Source organism: Dipodomys spectabilis, unplaced genomic scaffold (assembly GCF_019054845.1).
Source record: "Dipodomys spectabilis isolate Male_0828 unplaced genomic scaffold, ASM1905484v1 ptg000002l, whole genome shotgun sequence".
Lineage (NCBI taxonomy): Eukaryota > Metazoa > Chordata > Mammalia > Rodentia > Heteromyidae > Dipodomys > Dipodomys spectabilis.
This window is the reverse complement of record NW_024870679.1, coordinates 16,857,805-16,875,786: the sequence shown is the minus strand read 5'-3', so window position 1 is coordinate 16,875,786 and position 17,982 is coordinate 16,857,805. Positions and strand designations below refer to the sequence as shown.

The following is a 17,982-nucleotide window of genomic DNA, read 5'->3' as shown; positions in this document are numbered from 1 at the left end:
GCATTGACGCAGAATGGTCTGGCATTTACTCCGATTCCAAGAAAGCTCCTTAGAGGAAAGAAAGGGTTCAAAAGAAAGAAAAACTGGGACAGGAAGAAGAGGGCAGAGAAAGAGGAAAAGGAAGAGAAAAAAGAGAGAAAGGAAGAAAAAGACAGAAGTGAAGGAAGGAGAGAACAAGGGAGGGAGGGAGGAAAGTGGACTCAAAGGATGTAAAGAAGGAATCAATTTGTTGAACATGTTGCTCACCCACTCAACAGCAGTTCTGTGAGGCACAACTCCCTCCAGCCTTCAAGGCAGCGTGTGTTTTGATTGGCTGGAATCGAAACTTTGGCCTAAACAACTTTGGTCTCATCCGCCCTAGTTGCTCATGTTGTCAGGACAGCTGAGAAAATACTGTATTTCCTCAAAACTAGCATCGCAAACTGCCACCTGTCCTGTCGTGCCAAGATGGAGTAATCTGTTGACACCTTTCCATGTGAAATCTAGGAGCTGCCATTGACAGCTAGTACTAGTTCCTATCAATTATGGCTTGGAATTTAGAAAGCTAAGACAGGTATCTAAGGAGGGGAAAGGGAGCAAGGCTGGGATAATGGCAGGCAAGCTGGCTCCCACTATCTGCAAAACCCTCATCCTATATTTCTTTAAGACCCCAGGCTGCTTTTGGGGTCCTAAAAATCCCCAGCCACAACTCCAAGAAAGATCGTGAGGCAAAGACTAAGTGTCTCCCCTTCTGCTCCCAGATTTGCATCAGAAATGATGTTATATTTTCCAAGAATAAGTTGGCCATCACCAACTGAAATTCCTAATACCACAGCAAACCAAATTAAAAAAAAAACAACTTTTAATAAGCTCTTTAAATGCTCTAGGGATTTATCCTGCTCTAGAAATGATCATATCTCATCCACAGGGAACCTAAGAGCCAGAGCTGATCATGGCGATGTGGCCATTCCTGATCCCATTTGTGGACCATTCTGCCACAAGGAAGGTGCATTCTGTCCACGGTGTGTCACCAATAAAGTCAGCAAAGCCACTCATTCTTAGTGACACTCTTATTGAAGTCTGTCTCATAAGCCCCTTACCATTTCTTTAGTGGACATTTTTTTTTTTGCTTCCACCTTGTTTAGAGCCATGCTCCCCTTGTTCCCATAAACATCCTGTTGTGGGTTTGTTTGTGGGCATGGAAGCCAGGGTCTCTTACATGCTAGGCAAGTGCTCTACCACTGGGTGATACTCCCAGACGTCACTGTTAAAGACAGTACTTTCGGAAGATGACTCCTTTTAGTTTTAGTACGTTAGTAAAGCACAGGACTCACTGCCCTACTCCCGGAGTCCTTTAACATGCTGTTGAATGAATAAGTGAGTGAACGTGGAGTAGACCACAGCAAAGGTCCACTCGTTACTGGAAGTAATGACACTCAGGGATGGGGCTAGAATCCAGCCCCATCTGGTGCAAAGCCAGGATGCTTTCCATTCTGCCATGCTGTCTCTATGGGAAATGCTAGAAGCAAGTTCTCAATAAATCACCTCTCTAAGCAGCCATGTAAGCCTTTGTCTGAGTGGGTACCTTTCCCCTGCAGCAAGGTTAGAATTCACATCCCTGAGACTGAAGGTTTGGAAATCACAAAAGCATGAAACTGATTGGGAGGATTGAAAAGAACATCAGAAACCATTACCTAATTGTTTAGTAATGTTGTCAGGCATTGTCCAAAATTGGCCTGGAACAGAAGTACAGCCAAAGAGAAGAATATAAACAGATGTTGTTTGGGATGAGCTATCCCACTGCTCGCCTCTTTGATTCATGTGAGAGACAGGGACATTCAACGTGAACTCCAGGATGGTCAGGGCCCAGGCACATAGACTCAGGAGAGGGAGAGCGGCTGAAGAGTCAGGACCGAAAGCAAGCGTATTTACACAAGAACTCCAGCTGGGAACGAAAATGTACCGTGTGTGTGTGTGTGTGTGTGTGTGTGTGTGTGTGTGTGTGTGTGTGTGTGTGTGTGTGTGTGTGTGTGTGTGTGTGTGTGTGTTGGTTTTGGGGTTTTCTTGTTGTTGTTGTTTTTTGCTTTTACAAAGCATGATTCCCTTTCCTGTTTTTGTTATTCTGAAATTAAAAACATCTGGTTGGTATGCCAGGCAGCAAAAGCAGCAGACACCCTGGGCTACCAATACCCCTCAGACCCTGCTGGCCAAGACAATCAAAACTCTCTGTGACTTCAGAGAAATCATGGCCCGGGCTTTGTGCTTGACACCAAGTGAATGGATTGCCATTGCACCTGATGGGTTACTGGGGCCCTCTCAGAGTTTAAGAAATGATTACTGTAAAATTAAGGTGTGTGGACCCCTGGCTTTACCTGCCTCTGCCCAGGGAGCAGGTGGTGTCACTCACTGTGGGATCTCATGGAAGCTGCTATGCATGCATGAATGCCAAAACCAAATGCAGCCCTTTCAAAGACAATGCATCCAGTATGCTGGCACATTCCTGTAATCCCAGCATGAAAGAAGTAGAGGCACGAGATCACAAATTCAAGGCCAACCTGAGATGCCTAGTGAGACTGTATCTCAGGGGGGGAAATGGGAAGAAGGAGTTTTCTTCAACCTTCCATCTAATTCACTGAATCCTAAATATACCCGAAATAGGATTTATTTCACCATTTTCAGGAAACTCAGCTGCTGTTTCTTATCACGCCAACAAGTCTGTAAAGGCCTGATCATCATGAAATCGAATGCTTTGAGGGAGACGTGATGTACAGCCATAATTACTTGGTTCTTCTGTTAATGTTTTGCCCTGGAAACTACATGCCAAGTCCACACCGTTAACTCCAAAGGAAAAGAATATGGCATGACCTGACAATCAGCCTAATTTCCCACATCTTCTCTAAGTGCTAACCCCAAAGGCGAATCAGACATCCGGCAGGACACTGAGTCCCACACAAGTCATTTAGGGAAGGAAGGTTCAACTGGTCCTTTGTCTGACTAGAACTTACTCTGACTTCTGCTAATACATTTCAGGGATCTCACAAACTAGGCACAGCAAGCTTAAGAAGTTTGTCCACAGGCACAATCTGTAAACAGAAAAGCCAGGACTCAAACCCAGGTCTGTCTTGTTCCCAAAGGCCACGTGCTAACCAGCCTCACACACTGCAGAAGCTGAAGGATGGCCTATTTTTTTTTTTTTTTTACAAAATGCAAAGTAACCAAGGGAACTTTGAACATCCAAAGAGACAGAACCTGTTTACAACTCTAACACCCAGAAGCGCAGGTGAAGGTATTGCCGCTCATCAACACGAAGAAACGTCCGGCCAACTTACCATCACTTTCAGATTGCCTTTCACGTCAAAGGATTTGATGACCCAGTTGACAGACTTCTGGCATTTCAGGATCAGGATGAGGTTTCTGAGCACCTCGGGGTTCTCCCGAGCAGGTCTGATGTCAATGATTATGTCCACCTGGAAAGCACTGCGAATGGAAAACAAAGGCAAAGTTGGGCCCAAATGCCAGAAAGTTGTAACTCTTCCTTCTTCCAAGTCTTCGTGTTTCTAGTGTCTGGCCAGTTGATTAAAAAGCTGGAGTGGATCCCAGGCAAATGACATGTGCAAAACAGATTGTTATTGCACATATAACAAAACAGTTTTACATAACAGGCCTGCTGATAATTAGCTATTCCAGTTTTTCTCTTTTGGGGGTGGGAGGGGCAGGGCCAAAGATGATTACTCAAAGGAGTTACTGTAGGACGTAGACCTGCACAAACTAGATTTTGGGTTTTTTAATTAATTAATTAATTTATTTATTTATTATTTGTGTGAGTGTGTGAGTGCATGCTAGTACTGGGACTTGAACTCAGGTACTGGGGCCTCTTGAACTCAGAGCCTAGGTGCTATCCCTTTGCTTTTTCATTCCACACTTGTGTTCTACCACTTGAGCCACAGCTCCACTTCCAGATTTTGGTTGGTTAACTGAAGATAACGAGTCTCCTGTACTTTCCTGCCCAGGTGATCCTCAGATCTCAGCCTCCTCAGGAGCTAGAATTACAGGTGTGAGTCATGGGTGCCTAGCAGCAATTTGATTTTGCAATAGAATTATTTTTTTCCAACCTTCAGCACTTTCAAAGTGCAATTTTCAAATGTGCTATATGCTCAAAGTCCTTCAGAACCAGAAGCAGGAAGCAGTTTAGTAAGGGGGCAGCTGGCAGCAGAGAAGAGGGGAAGGGGCAGGGTGATAAAAACCTATGAGGAAATTTCAGAATAAAATAAAAGGCAAAGGGCTGGGGATTTCTTGACTTGTGTAAAGTTTGCTTAAACCATTAACAATGGTTATACAACCTTCTCTTCATTTACGTTCCAAAACTCCTGGATATATAGTTATTAAAATAAAGAAAACAGATGGTCCACTAAGTGATTGCTAGAAAACTGATGAAACCCGAACTTCTAAGAATTCAATATAAAGGAGAATTAAAAAAAATAACTAAACGATAATCTCTCTGTCATTCTGAGCTTAAGGAAGTGTCTGTATTGATGTGTTGGTTTTATACACTATTTTTACACACGTGTAAAGCTGCAGCCAAGTGTGGACTCAGATGACACGGGTGGCTGACACAGTATCCCAGCTTCTAGTGCCATTACTTTTAAATTTTCCACAAAATTCTTCAGGGAAAACAGAATGGAATCTTACCACAAACGATTGCAATTTATTCAGTTTTGCAATTGAAACTGGATTATTATTTGAACTTTGAAATCCCTTTACAATAAAATGTTTAAATTTTAAGTCACTAGTCCACACAATATAGAGGTTCAGGTCTAAGAATCAGCTTCCTGTAAAACCCCACCCCCCTTACACCTTTTCTTTTTTGGTGGCACTGGAATTTGAATACAGGGCTTTCTGCTTGCTGGGCAGATGCTCTAATGCTTCAGCTATATTTGCTGTTTTCTCTGATTATATTTCTTTTGGAATAGGTTCTTGCTTTTTGCCTAGGCCAACCTGAATTGTGAAACTATTTATACTTCCTTATTTAGCCAGGGAAGACAAGTGTGTACCATGCCATAGCTACTTCTTCTTGTTAAGATGAGGTCTCCCAATTTTTTTTATTTTTTTTGCGGGGCTTGAACTCATTTCCTAGGTGCTATCCCTGAGCCTCTTTGTGCTCAAGGCTAGCACTCTACCACTTAAGCTACAGCATCACTTCTGAGTTTTGAGTAGTTAACTGGAGTTAAGAGTCTCATGGGGACTTTTCTGTCTTTGCTGGCTTTTAACCACAATCCTCAGATCTGAGCCTCCTGAGTAGCTAGGATGACAGGCTTGAGCCGCCATACCCAGCTCTTTCTCTTTCTTCTTTTAAAAAAGTTTGTAATTAATCTTAATAGGAAAGGTAAACTTCCTGGGGCAGGAAGCTGAGAGAGAAAACAAACACACACACACAACAAGAGACAAATTCTATCTGTTGGCTCATTGGTATATCATCACAAAGAGCCATTCCTCAACACACACACACACACACACACACACACACACACACACACACACACACACACACACACACACACACACACACACACACACACATCTTTAAAGGAAACAGTTCTAAGTATGTAACTGTTCTGAGAACACTATAAACAGAACTTTATTAAAAAGAGAATTGCTCCAAGATGAGGATAAGTGTAATAAGTCATGCACTGTCATAGTCTCAATAGGAATTGTGACTGCTTCCTGCAACAAATACTAACTTTGGAACAGATGAGATCTTCAGAAAGACATGGTATCTAAAGACTGATACAGATAAGACTTCAGCATGGATTCTTCCTCCTCCTTGGCACCACCCCCCTTTCTTCCTGCAAGTGTGGGAGGGGCAGACCTCTCCCCCACTGAAGTCTGGAAAGATCTCTGTGTCATCTCTTCTCAGATCAGGAAACACTCCCACATGTGATGTCTCACCTGTAAGGGTTGGAGTTGGGAGTGATTAACTCGATGATGTGCACTTCTGTATCCTGGGGCTGGCCAGACATCACACATCCTTCGGCTGCTTTGGGCTGGAGATATTCAGCCAGGTAGTTGAGTGACAGAAAATTCTTCCCTATGTTGCACATGGGAGGAAACACTTGATCTGAAAGGAAGCAAGCACAGGGTGTGAGGTCAAACCATTGAGCTAGTTGTAATCACATACACAGCAACACACGGAGTCCGTGATTAGTCCTATCCCCAACTATCTTCCTCCTTTGTAGTCACCATTTCAGTCACCTCTCTGGTCCACACACGTAGCATAAGCATCTTTCCAGTGGTCTACCACTTGGCCACTTCTGGTGCTTTTGGTTAATTGGAGATAAGAGTATCATAGACATTTTTGCCCAGGCTAGCTTTGAACTGCAATCCTCAGATCTCAGCCTCCTCAGTAGCCAGGAGTACAGGTGTGAGCTACCAGTGCCTAGCTCTCCTCCCAGAGAATATTTATATATCTTGAAGACTGATCTGAGGGAAACAGGGAGGGAGCAGACAGACTTCCACTTGATTTCATAGTCTTGATCCAGACAACTAATATCTCTAGGGCACTCTGTTCTGTTTTACGAACATCATAAAACGCTGAGGGCTGTTCCCCTCCACACAGGGAAGTGAAGCCCGTCCTGGGAATCTGAAGGCACTCCCCCAACGACACACACCACTCACACAGGCACCCCACGTGATGGGCTCTCTCTCCATCTTAAATATTTAAACAGCACTGGAAAGCAAGTGCTGGCAGCGTGGCAGCCGGGACCAGCGTCAAGGAAGTCCTAGGTGTAGCATGAGAGGCAATTAATCAGAGTCCTGGCACTTGAATGAAACACGTTTCTGCCGTGTTCATGCATAAGGATGGAATGTGGAGGCTCACGTCTACAGGCAGGTCTTAATTGAGAGTAAGGGATCAGCTTGTGCAATCTTCCTTTGGTGAAGTCTGCAGCCCACTTTGGGGCAACATGGCTGCAACCACCAAGGCAGCCCAGGAGCCATCTTGGAACAGAGCAGTTCTGAGGTTCTTGCGAGCAGGCTCACCAGAGAGAGGCTCTGAGTTCTAGCAGGCTCTGCACTCTACATCCTTTCCAAAAAAAAAAAGCCCTCACCAAGAACATGGGCCAGGACTTCATGGCTTGCTTCCTCTACATCTGCTGAAGCTGTTACCAGATGTACAGACGAGGCCTGCCTACCTCACAGCTGCGGCCCTGTGATGCCTCCCCCAGGTCACAAGATGGAAAAATGATATTGGGACGGCAGAGCTGAGATTTAATGGAAAACCAGGAGACAGGCGCATGGGCCAGAGAAACTGAGAGACCAGAATCCTCCTGGGATCAGGGCCTGTACTCCCAACCCAGGTGTGCCTGGCGTGTAGGTGCCGTGTAATGGGCTCATGGTTAAATAAGGTTCCTGGACTTGCAAATGACGAGTCGTGATTTGAGGCAAATACTACAGAATTCGTCCATACTGGTGAGCCACTAGGAAAGGGTTAATGGTTCAAATGTTGCTATTATTAAGGACTCTAGCCAAGATGTCACTGTCACTGAGTTGTATAAGCTGATCACGTTTTTGTAAAGGGTAGGTTTCTTTTGTTCCAAGAATGAATTTTCTCTACACTTGATACAATTTACACCAAGGCCAAGTATGATAGAGCATACCTGTAACCCCAGCAACTGCGCGGCAGAAGCAAGAAGATCTGAAGTTTGAAGTCAGTCTACAGAGTGAGAATCTTTCTAAAAAGGGGTGAGTGTGGCGAAGGATGTTGGTCAGTGGTGGACCACTTGTGTAGCACTCAGAAGACCCTGGGTTCAATCCCTAACACCCAAAACAAAAACTTATACCAAGTGCCAAGTAGAAAGAAAACAAAAAGAGACCCCTGGGTAGAAACCTAGCAAGCTGGTAGGATGGGATGGAGTAGAGTCACATGATAGATTGGCATTGTAGGAAAAGATTGGCAAAGGAGCCTAAAGGAAATACTCCTGAGAGCAGGAATGAGCTGGGGAGGGAATATCAAATGTCCCATTTTTCTGGGCTCTCGACGGAGGCTCTGGTGGTAATGCCACGAGGCCCACAGTTCTGGAAACCAGGGGGTAGAACTGACATTCCCCATTCTTCCACTCTACCTAGCCAGGCTCAAGCCATTCCCAAGCAGGTGTGTGCCCCCTGATCACCAGCAGGACACAGGAAGACACCTACTGCTGACCCCATCCTCGAGTTTCCCACTCAAGAGGGTCTGGGGTGAGCACGTGGCATGACATCTCTAACACACGCTCAGGTGACACTGAACTTATTAGGGCAGAAACCACACTTGGGGAACCATTGGGGTTTGGGCAAGAGGAAGTTCAAGGTCTGGGCCCCCAGATAAAGAAGACACACAGATTCTAGGAGGTCAGTGAATAAAGCTGACTCAGCGGAGTTGGACCCAATGTGAAGATCAATGCACAGCATCACCTGTGATCCACCCACCTACCTGGGAAGTCTGCCTTGCTTTCCCCAATTGTTTTCCCCGTGGTGTGGGCCAGTAGCTTACGGCCAACTAATGGCAGTCAAGTTTCAGAGGCTTCATAGCTGTGAGATCAAGGAATTACCTAATTTTCACTAGACTGGACACCAAGTCTTTTAAGTTCCTTTCCTGTACCCAGTGGGAGCTCAACCACTTAAGTGACTTAACCCCTTTTTTACTGGGCAGGTGACTGTTGTGCAGAGAAACATACAAACTGCAAAGGGAATGGGGGCCCGACCTTCCAAATGTTGCTATCCCAAATATTCTTACTCTAATCCCAAGGACTACTGGATATTCCTTTGTGCTACTAGAATTCTGATTCAGACATGCAGAGTATGGTCTAAGGGCTTACATTAGGTGTATCTCTCTGTAGGACAAGGAAAGCAAAATGGGCAATCTCTTAGCAAAGCCTTTTCTCCAACAACCTGTCCTTATAATAGGCACTAGTAGTGAAAATATATTTGTAGCTGGGAAGTGGTGGCTCACACCTACAATTCAAGCTACTTAGAAGGCTGAGATCTGAGGATCCTAGTTTAAAGCCAGCCCGGGCAGAAAAGTCTATGGAGACTCTCATCTCCAATAAACCAGCCAACAGCCAGAAGTGGAGGAAGTATGGCTCAAATGGTAGGTAGAACACCAGCCATGAGTAAAAAAGTCAAAATGAAAACTTGAGGCCCTGAGTATCAAGCCCCAGTACTAGCACCAAAATAAACAAAAATGAAAATGTAAGTTAGGCACTGGTGGCTCATGCCTGTCATCCTACCTACTGAGGAAAGTGCTTTGAAGCCAACCTGGGCAGGAAAGCCTGTGAGATTTATCTCTAATAAACTACTCACAGAGAGTCAGAAGTGCTGCTATGGCTCAAGTGATAGAGCACTGGTCTTGAGCACAAAGAGGCTCAGGGACAACCTACAACCAACATACACAGAAATCTGCTAGAGTTTGAAATTTAACTAATAACTCCACATTATAAACAAACAGTGGCTTTCAATGTCTGCAGAATCATAGTAAGAAAAAGCCTTCCCCACCCTTGAGTCCTACCAACTCCTCCCTCAATGTACCCGTCATCACTGTCATTCCCACGTGCCTTGCTGCTCGCCCTGCCCTGACTTCTTCTGATTTCCAAGCTCCCAACGACCTCCCTGTTCCTGGCTCACATGACTCCCTATCTCTCACGGGGTCACTGCCAGGCCCGTTCCTAAAGAAGGAAACAGGAAGGAGAGGGAGATGTGAGGGGCATCTTCCCACCCCAACTCCCCATCTCTGTCAGCTCCAACATTCTAGAACCCTACGATTCCTTGCTCTAACTACCTGGTCTCAGAAAAGTAAACATCTGACCATCATAAATCAGTCATTAACTGAATGCACTGAAAATTTACCTTCCCCCACTTTAATATAAATGTTTCTTGCGACTTTGAGCTCGGTGAAGGAAGTGACAGCCCCGTACTCCTTCCGCGCCCAGGTTAGCAGGTGTTCATTGTCATAGGGGAAGTTTCTTTCTTCTGTCTCTGCCGTCAAGGAGAAGTTTCCTGATGAAAACTGGACCACAGAACCCTCGGACACCTGGGGGAGAAATAACTGCATATTCACTACGGAGCCACCTGGAGTAGAGTCCTAATTACAGAAAGCACTTACCAGACCAATACTACCGGGCCTTCAGCAATACTTCATCTGCCTCTTCCCACTGCGATACAGGCAGATGATGAGTTTTTCAAAGCAGCAATTCAAGAAACAATCCTAGCTGCGTAACTCTCACCTGTATCTTAGCTATTCAAGAGCCTGAGATCAAGAGGATTGCTGTGCGAAGATGGCCTATACAGAAAAGTCCATGAGACCAGAATAAAAAGAAAGCAGGGCTAGAGGCATGGCTCAAGTGGTAAAGCCTCAGCTGAGTAAGTACAGGGACTTAAATTCAAATCCCAGTACCAATTTGCAAATAATCAGAAACATCACTGCTATTTTCCATATATTGACATTAAAGGCTGACTGTTCAAGAACTATTGGCCTTCCATCTATGTTGATGTTGCATCTGTGGATTCAACCCACTACAAATCAAAGCTATGTGGGAAAAAAAAAAACTGCACCTATTCATGTACACACTTCCTTTCCCTTCTCATCATATAACACTATGCAACATCATTTACGTGGCTTTTACACTGTACTAGATATTTAACATAATCTAAAAACTGGGCACCAGTGGCTTATACCTATAACACTAACTACTCAGGAAGATGAGATCTGACATTCCAGGTTTGAAGCCAGCCTAGGCAGGAAAAGTCTATGAGACTTTTTATCATCAAAAAGCTGGACACGGATGTATATGTATGACTGAAGTGGTGGAGCACTAGCCTTGAGAGAAAAAGCTAAGAGACAGCACCTAGGCCCTGAGTTCAACCCCACCTCCCCCCAAACACATAATCTAGAGATGAGATGATTTCAAATATACAGGAAGATGTATATAGCTTTATGCAAATATTATATAAGGGACTTAAGCATCTATGGATTTTGGTACCTAGGGCTGGGGATGGGGAGAGAGACTGGATCCATCCAATCTTGGTAGGCTTGGTACTTCTGTGAATACCAGGAATCAATTAGCTATAATATATCTTGAGTCAAGTGGAAAGCGTTGGTAAGTACATTCATGATGGGAGCAATGGATACTAATGTTCCGCAATCAACCAAACACAACTTCCAGACTTCACTGCTACACCTGCTGATGGACTCAGCACAACAGGGGCACAGTCATAGTCCTTTTGGTTTATGTTCTTTGGAGCACTGAGATGAAGGGAATGGGCAAAAATGTTGTCCACCTTCTATGACACTCCTCAAGCTTCATCGCAGTGAGATGAGTGTGTAGGACAGCTCATGTAGTAAGACTCCCCAATTCCCACAGGTGATGATGTCACGAGTCAGCTGATCCTAATGAAACGCGCAGGATGATCTGTGTAAGTGCCATGTTTCTAATGGATATATCAGACCATCACCAACTTACCACAGCTTGGTATACAAATAACTAACACATACCAAGGAGGAAAGTCACCTTGTTGCTCTACTATAATCAAACTTAGTTGCTGGTAAAAATATGCATGCCATTGACTAGTATTTAGGAAATAACAGATTTTTATCAACATCAAAGGGGAAAACTCCAAGAAGGTTCCCAAGGCACAGAACTTGAAAGATGTTGCATTAAACTTCACATTACTATCTAGCCATCACAAAAAAGCAAGTCGCTTCTCAAAGGATCAGAAGCAACCAGAGGACAATGCAAGTGGAGGGCAGGGATTTTACTGATGGTTCTATCAATTCCAGCAATATTTTCAACCCGACCCTGCATTCCAGCTGGAACTTACCCAACTACCAAGCTGGGAATTCATATCTTCTGTTCAATTATGCATACATATTTTATTTGCTTTATGAGAGGGACACTACAGAATTCAGGCTGGCCTCTAATTCATGATCTTCCTTCCTCAGCCTCCTGAGTGCTGAAATTATGGATGGGTACCACCATGTTCAATCTAGGTATTGTTAAGTGTGGGAAAATGAATTCCTCTACTGAATGAATTCCATGATCTACTATCACTGTGGTTTCTATCTTGGCTAAAGAGCTTCTAAAGAAAAGCTTCTAAATCTCCTGATAGCCAAGGCCACATCTCAGACCAGTGAAAACCATTATGATAAGGTGCAGGCATTCGAATATGAGCATTCTCTTGGGGGTGATTCCAGTGTTTGGCCATGTTTAAGAGTGGCTGTCTTACTGAGCACTGAGACAGTCCCTGGGGAGACAGGCATTGATTTAGTACAGGCCTGGTACGGGCACACCTTACAGCTGACTTTACCCCACTGGTTCTTGACTAGAGGCAATTCTGTCCCCCTAAGAGACATTTGACAATGCCAATCAGAAAGCTTTCTTGCGTGTGTATGTGTGTGTGTGTGCCAGTTCTGGGGCTCAAACTCAGGGCCTAGACATTGTCTCTGAGCTTGTTGCTTATAGCACTCTACCACTTGAGCCACAGCTCTACTTCCAACCCTTCTGATAGATTAGTAGAGCAAAGAGTATCAGGGACTTTCCTGCCCGGGCTGGCTTTGAACCGTGATCCTCAGATCTCAGCCTCCTGAGTAGCTAGGATTATAAGCATGAGCCACCAGCACCATGCAAGGAAATATTTCTTATTGTAATAAGCAAGAGGGGGAGGAGCTACCACCATCTATGGAGGCCAGAGTTGTGGCCATACAGGCATCCTACATTGCACAGGGCAGCTCCAGCCATAACGGATCCCCAACATGTCCCCGGCATAGAGCCTGAGAAATCGTATCCTGTACCCTAGCAGCTCACACCAAGGAGGGGGTGGCAGAGATGACCATGTAACAGCTATTACTGCCACTCAGGGGGCCTCTGCGGGCTTCCAGTCATGATTCCCCAAATCATCAGCCTTTCCTAAACACGCATCAGGCTGTTTATTTTCTCATGAATAAGTCCTTTCTGTTCTGCACTGCTTTGGAAAGGCCAAAGCTAATCACAAATGAAGTGATCACAAAAGCAACCATCCCAAAAGCAATTGCCCACCGACTGTGCATTAGGCACCATGAAGTGTTTCCATGCTGGTTATACCCAAAACCAGAAAGGAGGGGATGGGAGGGGAAGGGAGGGGAAGGAAAGGGGGCAGAGGGGAGGGAAAGGAAGGGAAGAAAAAAAGAGAAAAGGGAAAAGGGAAGGGGAGGGGAAGGGAAGAAAGGGAGAAGGGAGAAGGGAGAAGGGAGAAGAGAAGAGAAGAGAAGAGAAGAGAAGAGAAGAGAAGAGAAGAGAAGAGAAGAGAAGAGAAGAGAAGAGAAGAGAAGAGAGGTTTTTTATTTTTTATTAAACCTGTCACTGGAAGAAAACAGCCTACAGCTGGCAGAGGCCTTTGCCCCACTGACAGCACAGGGCCTGGGGAGTGACAAGGATCTGCAATGTTCTATTGCTTGCGTCCTCACTGACGTTATAGATGCAAATATGTTATAGAAATAGTACAATTTGTTTTTTGAAGAGCAAAAGGAAGAACATATCCCATTTTGGGAACTCCAGAGACAGGAAAACAGATAGCATAAGATAAAGAAGATAGCGTACAGGAGAAGAAATGAAGAGTGACTTCAGAGTATGGCCCGAGGTAATTAAAAAGTGACCCATTAACACTGAGCCCCTGCCCCCACCTGTCCCAGCGCCCCTGCCCTGCTCTGCCCTGTACTACCCTTCCCTGCCCCAGCCCGCATATGCATATGAGTGCTTCCCTCCAGGCAGCCTCTAGAGGAATTTGGGAACAGAATTCCAGCCACTGCTAAGGCATTCCACTAAGAAGAGAGCAGAGCTGCCAGGGGAGGGGGGGGGGGGGGGCGGGGAAGTGAGGTGTCCCTGACTGCAGGTCAGTGGAAATTTCCTGCCACAGGAAGACTTAGTCAGCAAGCTCTGTCCCAACTGCAGCTCTCTGAGCTCAGCGAAGCCTCCCCTGCCCCCCTGGGCTGTTGGAAGGGATTGTTCAGGACCACTGAGATATACTACTAGGCAGAAAGGAAGCAAGTTCACAGAGGCTAACAACCTGCCACAAGGTTACAGAGTGTGCACCAGGCCAAGTCCAGAGCATGAAGCTTTCTCTGACTCATAGTCTCTTTGAATCCTAGAAAAAAAAAGATGTCACTAGTTTGCAAGACAAGAGTACTTGCCTCTTTCTCTCCATCCACTGGTATTGGGGCTTGAACTTGGTGCCTTGTGCCTCATCAGGCTTGTTCTCTTATGGCTGGTCCTTTACCACTTGAGCCATGCTTCCAGTTTGGTTTTGTGTGGCAAATTGGAAATGGAGTCTCTTGGATTTTTCTGCCCGGGCTGACTTTGAACTGAGATGCTCAGATCTCAGCCTCTTGAGCAACTAGGATTACAGGTGTGAGCCACTGGTGCCCAATGTAGATTTCTTTTTCTTCTGTCCACAAGTCTGAGCCATGCCTCATAGATTTGTTCCTCATTCTTCCCACAAGCTGCCCACGAGTCTTTTCCACATCTGCAATTCATCCCTTTCCACCTTTGAGCTGTTCCCGTTGGTTAGCACACCTGTCACCTTCACTTGCCAAAGACCAACAACAGCAGAGGGCCCAGAAAGCTCCTCACCTGGTCTGAACCTCTTCACTCAGCACTGCTGCTGAATGAAGTTCAGTGTTGTTCCTTACTAGAAAAGCCAGGCTAGAACATCCTCATTCCTGTTCGCCAAACTCTCAGCTTCCCTACATGCCCAGGAAATGAGCTTTCCAACAGGCTTTAAAGCTAACCTTTTGAAACCAGGTGCCCATAGCTCATGCCTGTAAACCTAGCTATTCAGGAAGCATCTGAGGATTGAGGTTCAAATCCAACCAAAGCAGGAAAGTCTGCAAGACTCTTATCTCTAATTAACCATCAGAAAATCAGAACTAGAGCCTTGGATCAAGTGATAGAACACTAGTCTTTAGCTGAGGAATGGCATCCACACTCTAGTTCAAGCACCAGCTCCAGTACATGCATGAGTATGCATGCAAACACACATATAGACACACGCACACACACACACACACACCTAATAACTCTAGCTAAAAACAAATTATTCAAACATATTTAGTAGTTTTGTGTCCGGTCCACCCCCCCACCCCCCCACCAACCCTCAGCCCATTGAACTTTCCTCCAACTTGCTAATTAAAACTCAATTCTCTGACATTCCTTCCATGACAAATGTCTTCTGGTGGGGATAACAGAATGCTGAGCTCTCAGGATTCTAGTTGTTAGCGAAGGTCCACTGAAGGTAGTCCTGGTGCCTTTCCGGGGGTAGGGGGCACACACCTGAGCCCCTTCCTCGCCTAATTCCTTCCCTACTTGAACCATGCACAATATTCGTATTTTAAATTCTAGTTATGCTACCAGACCTTTTTTTTTTTTTTAAGAGCAGAACATTACTCTATCTGCCAGTACTGGGAGTTTTATTGCAAGAACTTATGGCTAAGCCATGAGAGCCAAGTTTCTTATTTTTTCTGGATCAGATTCAACAACCTTGTCCAAAAGTGCATGAAAAAAAAGCAAAGAAGGCAACCAGCCCTTTTGTTTCCACACCTGTGTTTAAGTTTTAACTCTCCAAATCCTAACTGCACAGTGCCACAGAAGCCCGCAGGTTGATCCCGCTCAGGCAAACGAGTCTTTGTGAATGGGGACAAGCATCTTCAGGACGCCATCTTCCTTGAGGCTGGCTCAGAGGCCTGGTGGTTGCAGGGCTGCCTCTCCTCCCCCCCTCCCCAAGTGGGCGTGGTCTTTGGAGGAGAGGAGAGGTGGAGCTCTGCTGAGAGGGGGCCACACCCTTAGGCCTCACTAGTTCTCTGCCTAATGGCCTGCCGGTAACACCCAGCCCACAAGCGTTCCCAGATGGAAATCCCAGTGACAATATAGGCCACGGTAGATCACTGGTGGCAATTACGTCACATAGCCAGCATCAGCATGACCTCACCCCCTTCAAGTCTCCTCAGGTGTTACCCAGAGGATGGGGGGGAGGGAGGGGAGGGAAGACCCATTTACAATGACTACCCAACCACCCAGCCCCCACTCTAGCAGCTCTGTTTTTTCTTCTAAACCTTCTCTATAGTTCTATAGTACCCACTACCTTCTAATAGATCACATAATCTAGTATTGCTCATCTCCTCCTACTGGAACACAAACTGTTCCAGGGTTGGAAACCTACCTCGTGTGCTTTGGGCATAGGAATATGGCATCTACCTGGAACTGTGGTGGCCAGGAGACAGGATGAATGACTCTTAAGTCTAAGTATTTAGAGTTAGGAATAGCAGAGAAACAGAAATGAATGCCGCCATCTCTCATGTGTTTTCCAGGGGTTCTAAGAAGGCTCTTTGCCCTGAACCTACATTGCTCATTACAGCCGTCATATTATGTATTACTATGAAGCACCTGAACTATTATTGCTTGCAAGGTTGGCCTGTGTTATAAATACAAAATAGATACCAGAACTTAAGACAGTTCAAGACAAAAGTAAAATATATTGTTTATTTTTCATTGACCAGACATGTTTAGATATTTATTTTAGATTTATTTACTAAATGTTTCTTTCCTTTCTGTTCTTCTTATTTGAGGCAGAAGAGTCTTGCTATGTGGCTCAAGCTAGTCTTGATCCTGCTCCGGCCTCTTCAGGAGTAGCTGGGATTACAGGGGTATTGCCACTGTGCTGCTGGCTTCTTTTTACTCTTTTAAATGCACTAGTAGAAATCTTAAAATTACATATGTGGTTCTCAGTGAACTTGATACTTTATGGTACCAGTCTGGGTCCTACTCCAATAAACCCTGAAGGAAGAAAGATAAGCTGATTCCATCTCCTACTGTCTCTCTCTTGCTCTGTTCTCAGAAAGTCTATGGTTGATGAGAAGACTTCTTAGGCCTAGGGCTTCTCATTGTGTGATTTCCAAACCACTGTAGACAGGCAGAAATAAACTCAGATTGCATGGTAGGAACCTATGACCCTGATCCTCTTTCTACTACCTGTGATGCCAGTGTGTAACTAAGGAACACTTCTTATGAAGCAAATCCTAACTCCAAATTAACTTTATAGAACTTGACAAAGATTGTTTGAAAGAACATGAAAGAATCTCCTCTTCTGAACTGTTTTTTTTAAAAAAAAAAAAAAAAAATGCTACGCATACACGTACACACACACACACCAAAAAAAAAAAAAAAAAGCCAAGAGGAGTCAAAGTATGAATGGAGTTATCTTGTCACACACTTAAAAAGAAAGAAATGGGTCTCATGAAATAAGAGGAGCTCCCCAGTAATAAGGAAAAGCCTGCTGGGACCTCAGAGGAAGAGGTGTTCCAAGAATCACACACATACACACACACACTACAGCCCAACTGTGGCCCATTAGGAGCTTGCATTATCAGTTGGGCAAGTGCCCACTATTAAGGTTACAGGCCTGGCCAAGGGGCTGCTCTACTGCACACACCCAACTTCACACATGGCCATGAGTTAGCCTGTGTAGATCAGCTTTTCTCACACATCTGTCCAGCCCCGCACCCAACTTTTACTTTCCTCACTTCCCCATAAGAAAATCTCTTTTGTGGAGTTTCTTGCTTAGGAATATAGAAAGAACAAAAGAAAGCAGTGTGTGTGTGTGTGTGTGTGTGTGTGTGTGTGTGTGTGTGTGTGTGTGTATTTTCAGAAATACCTTTCATGCCAAGAATTTGCTAGCTCAACTCCAGAATGGAAACAAAGTCATATGGAAAAGGAGCACAGACATTTTTCTAGAATCTCGGTTTAAGTAGGACCACAGATTAAACCTAGAACTCTTAGTAATCCTTCTATAGAAAGGCATGAATGAGATTATGTTTTAATATATTTTATGCATGCCAAGCCCAGCAAAAATAAACTTTCTGGAGCAGTATTGAAATATTTACCTCCCACCTCGGGATGGAATCCTACATTCTGAAAGACAAAAATCACATGCTCTGGTTCCCCGGCTCCT

At 44.9% G+C, this 17,982-nt stretch overlaps 1 protein-coding gene across 1 annotated transcript in view; it reads right to left on the bottom strand.

The window, feature by feature from the left end:
• Positions 1-17,982, bottom strand: part of Tgfbr3 (transforming growth factor beta receptor 3) — a 170,606-nt gene that overhangs the window by 41,340 nt on the left and 111,284 nt on the right. Inside the window, exons 5-7 of the mRNA XM_042676890.1 lie at positions 9,856-10,039; positions 5,926-6,094; positions 3,309-3,456 (exon numbers count right to left, since the gene is read on the bottom strand). Of these exons, the coding sequence (XP_042532824.1) occupies positions 3,309-3,456; positions 5,926-6,094; positions 9,856-10,039 (501 nt within the window). The remainder of the gene's footprint in view (positions 1-3,308; positions 3,457-5,925; positions 6,095-9,855; positions 10,040-17,982) is intronic.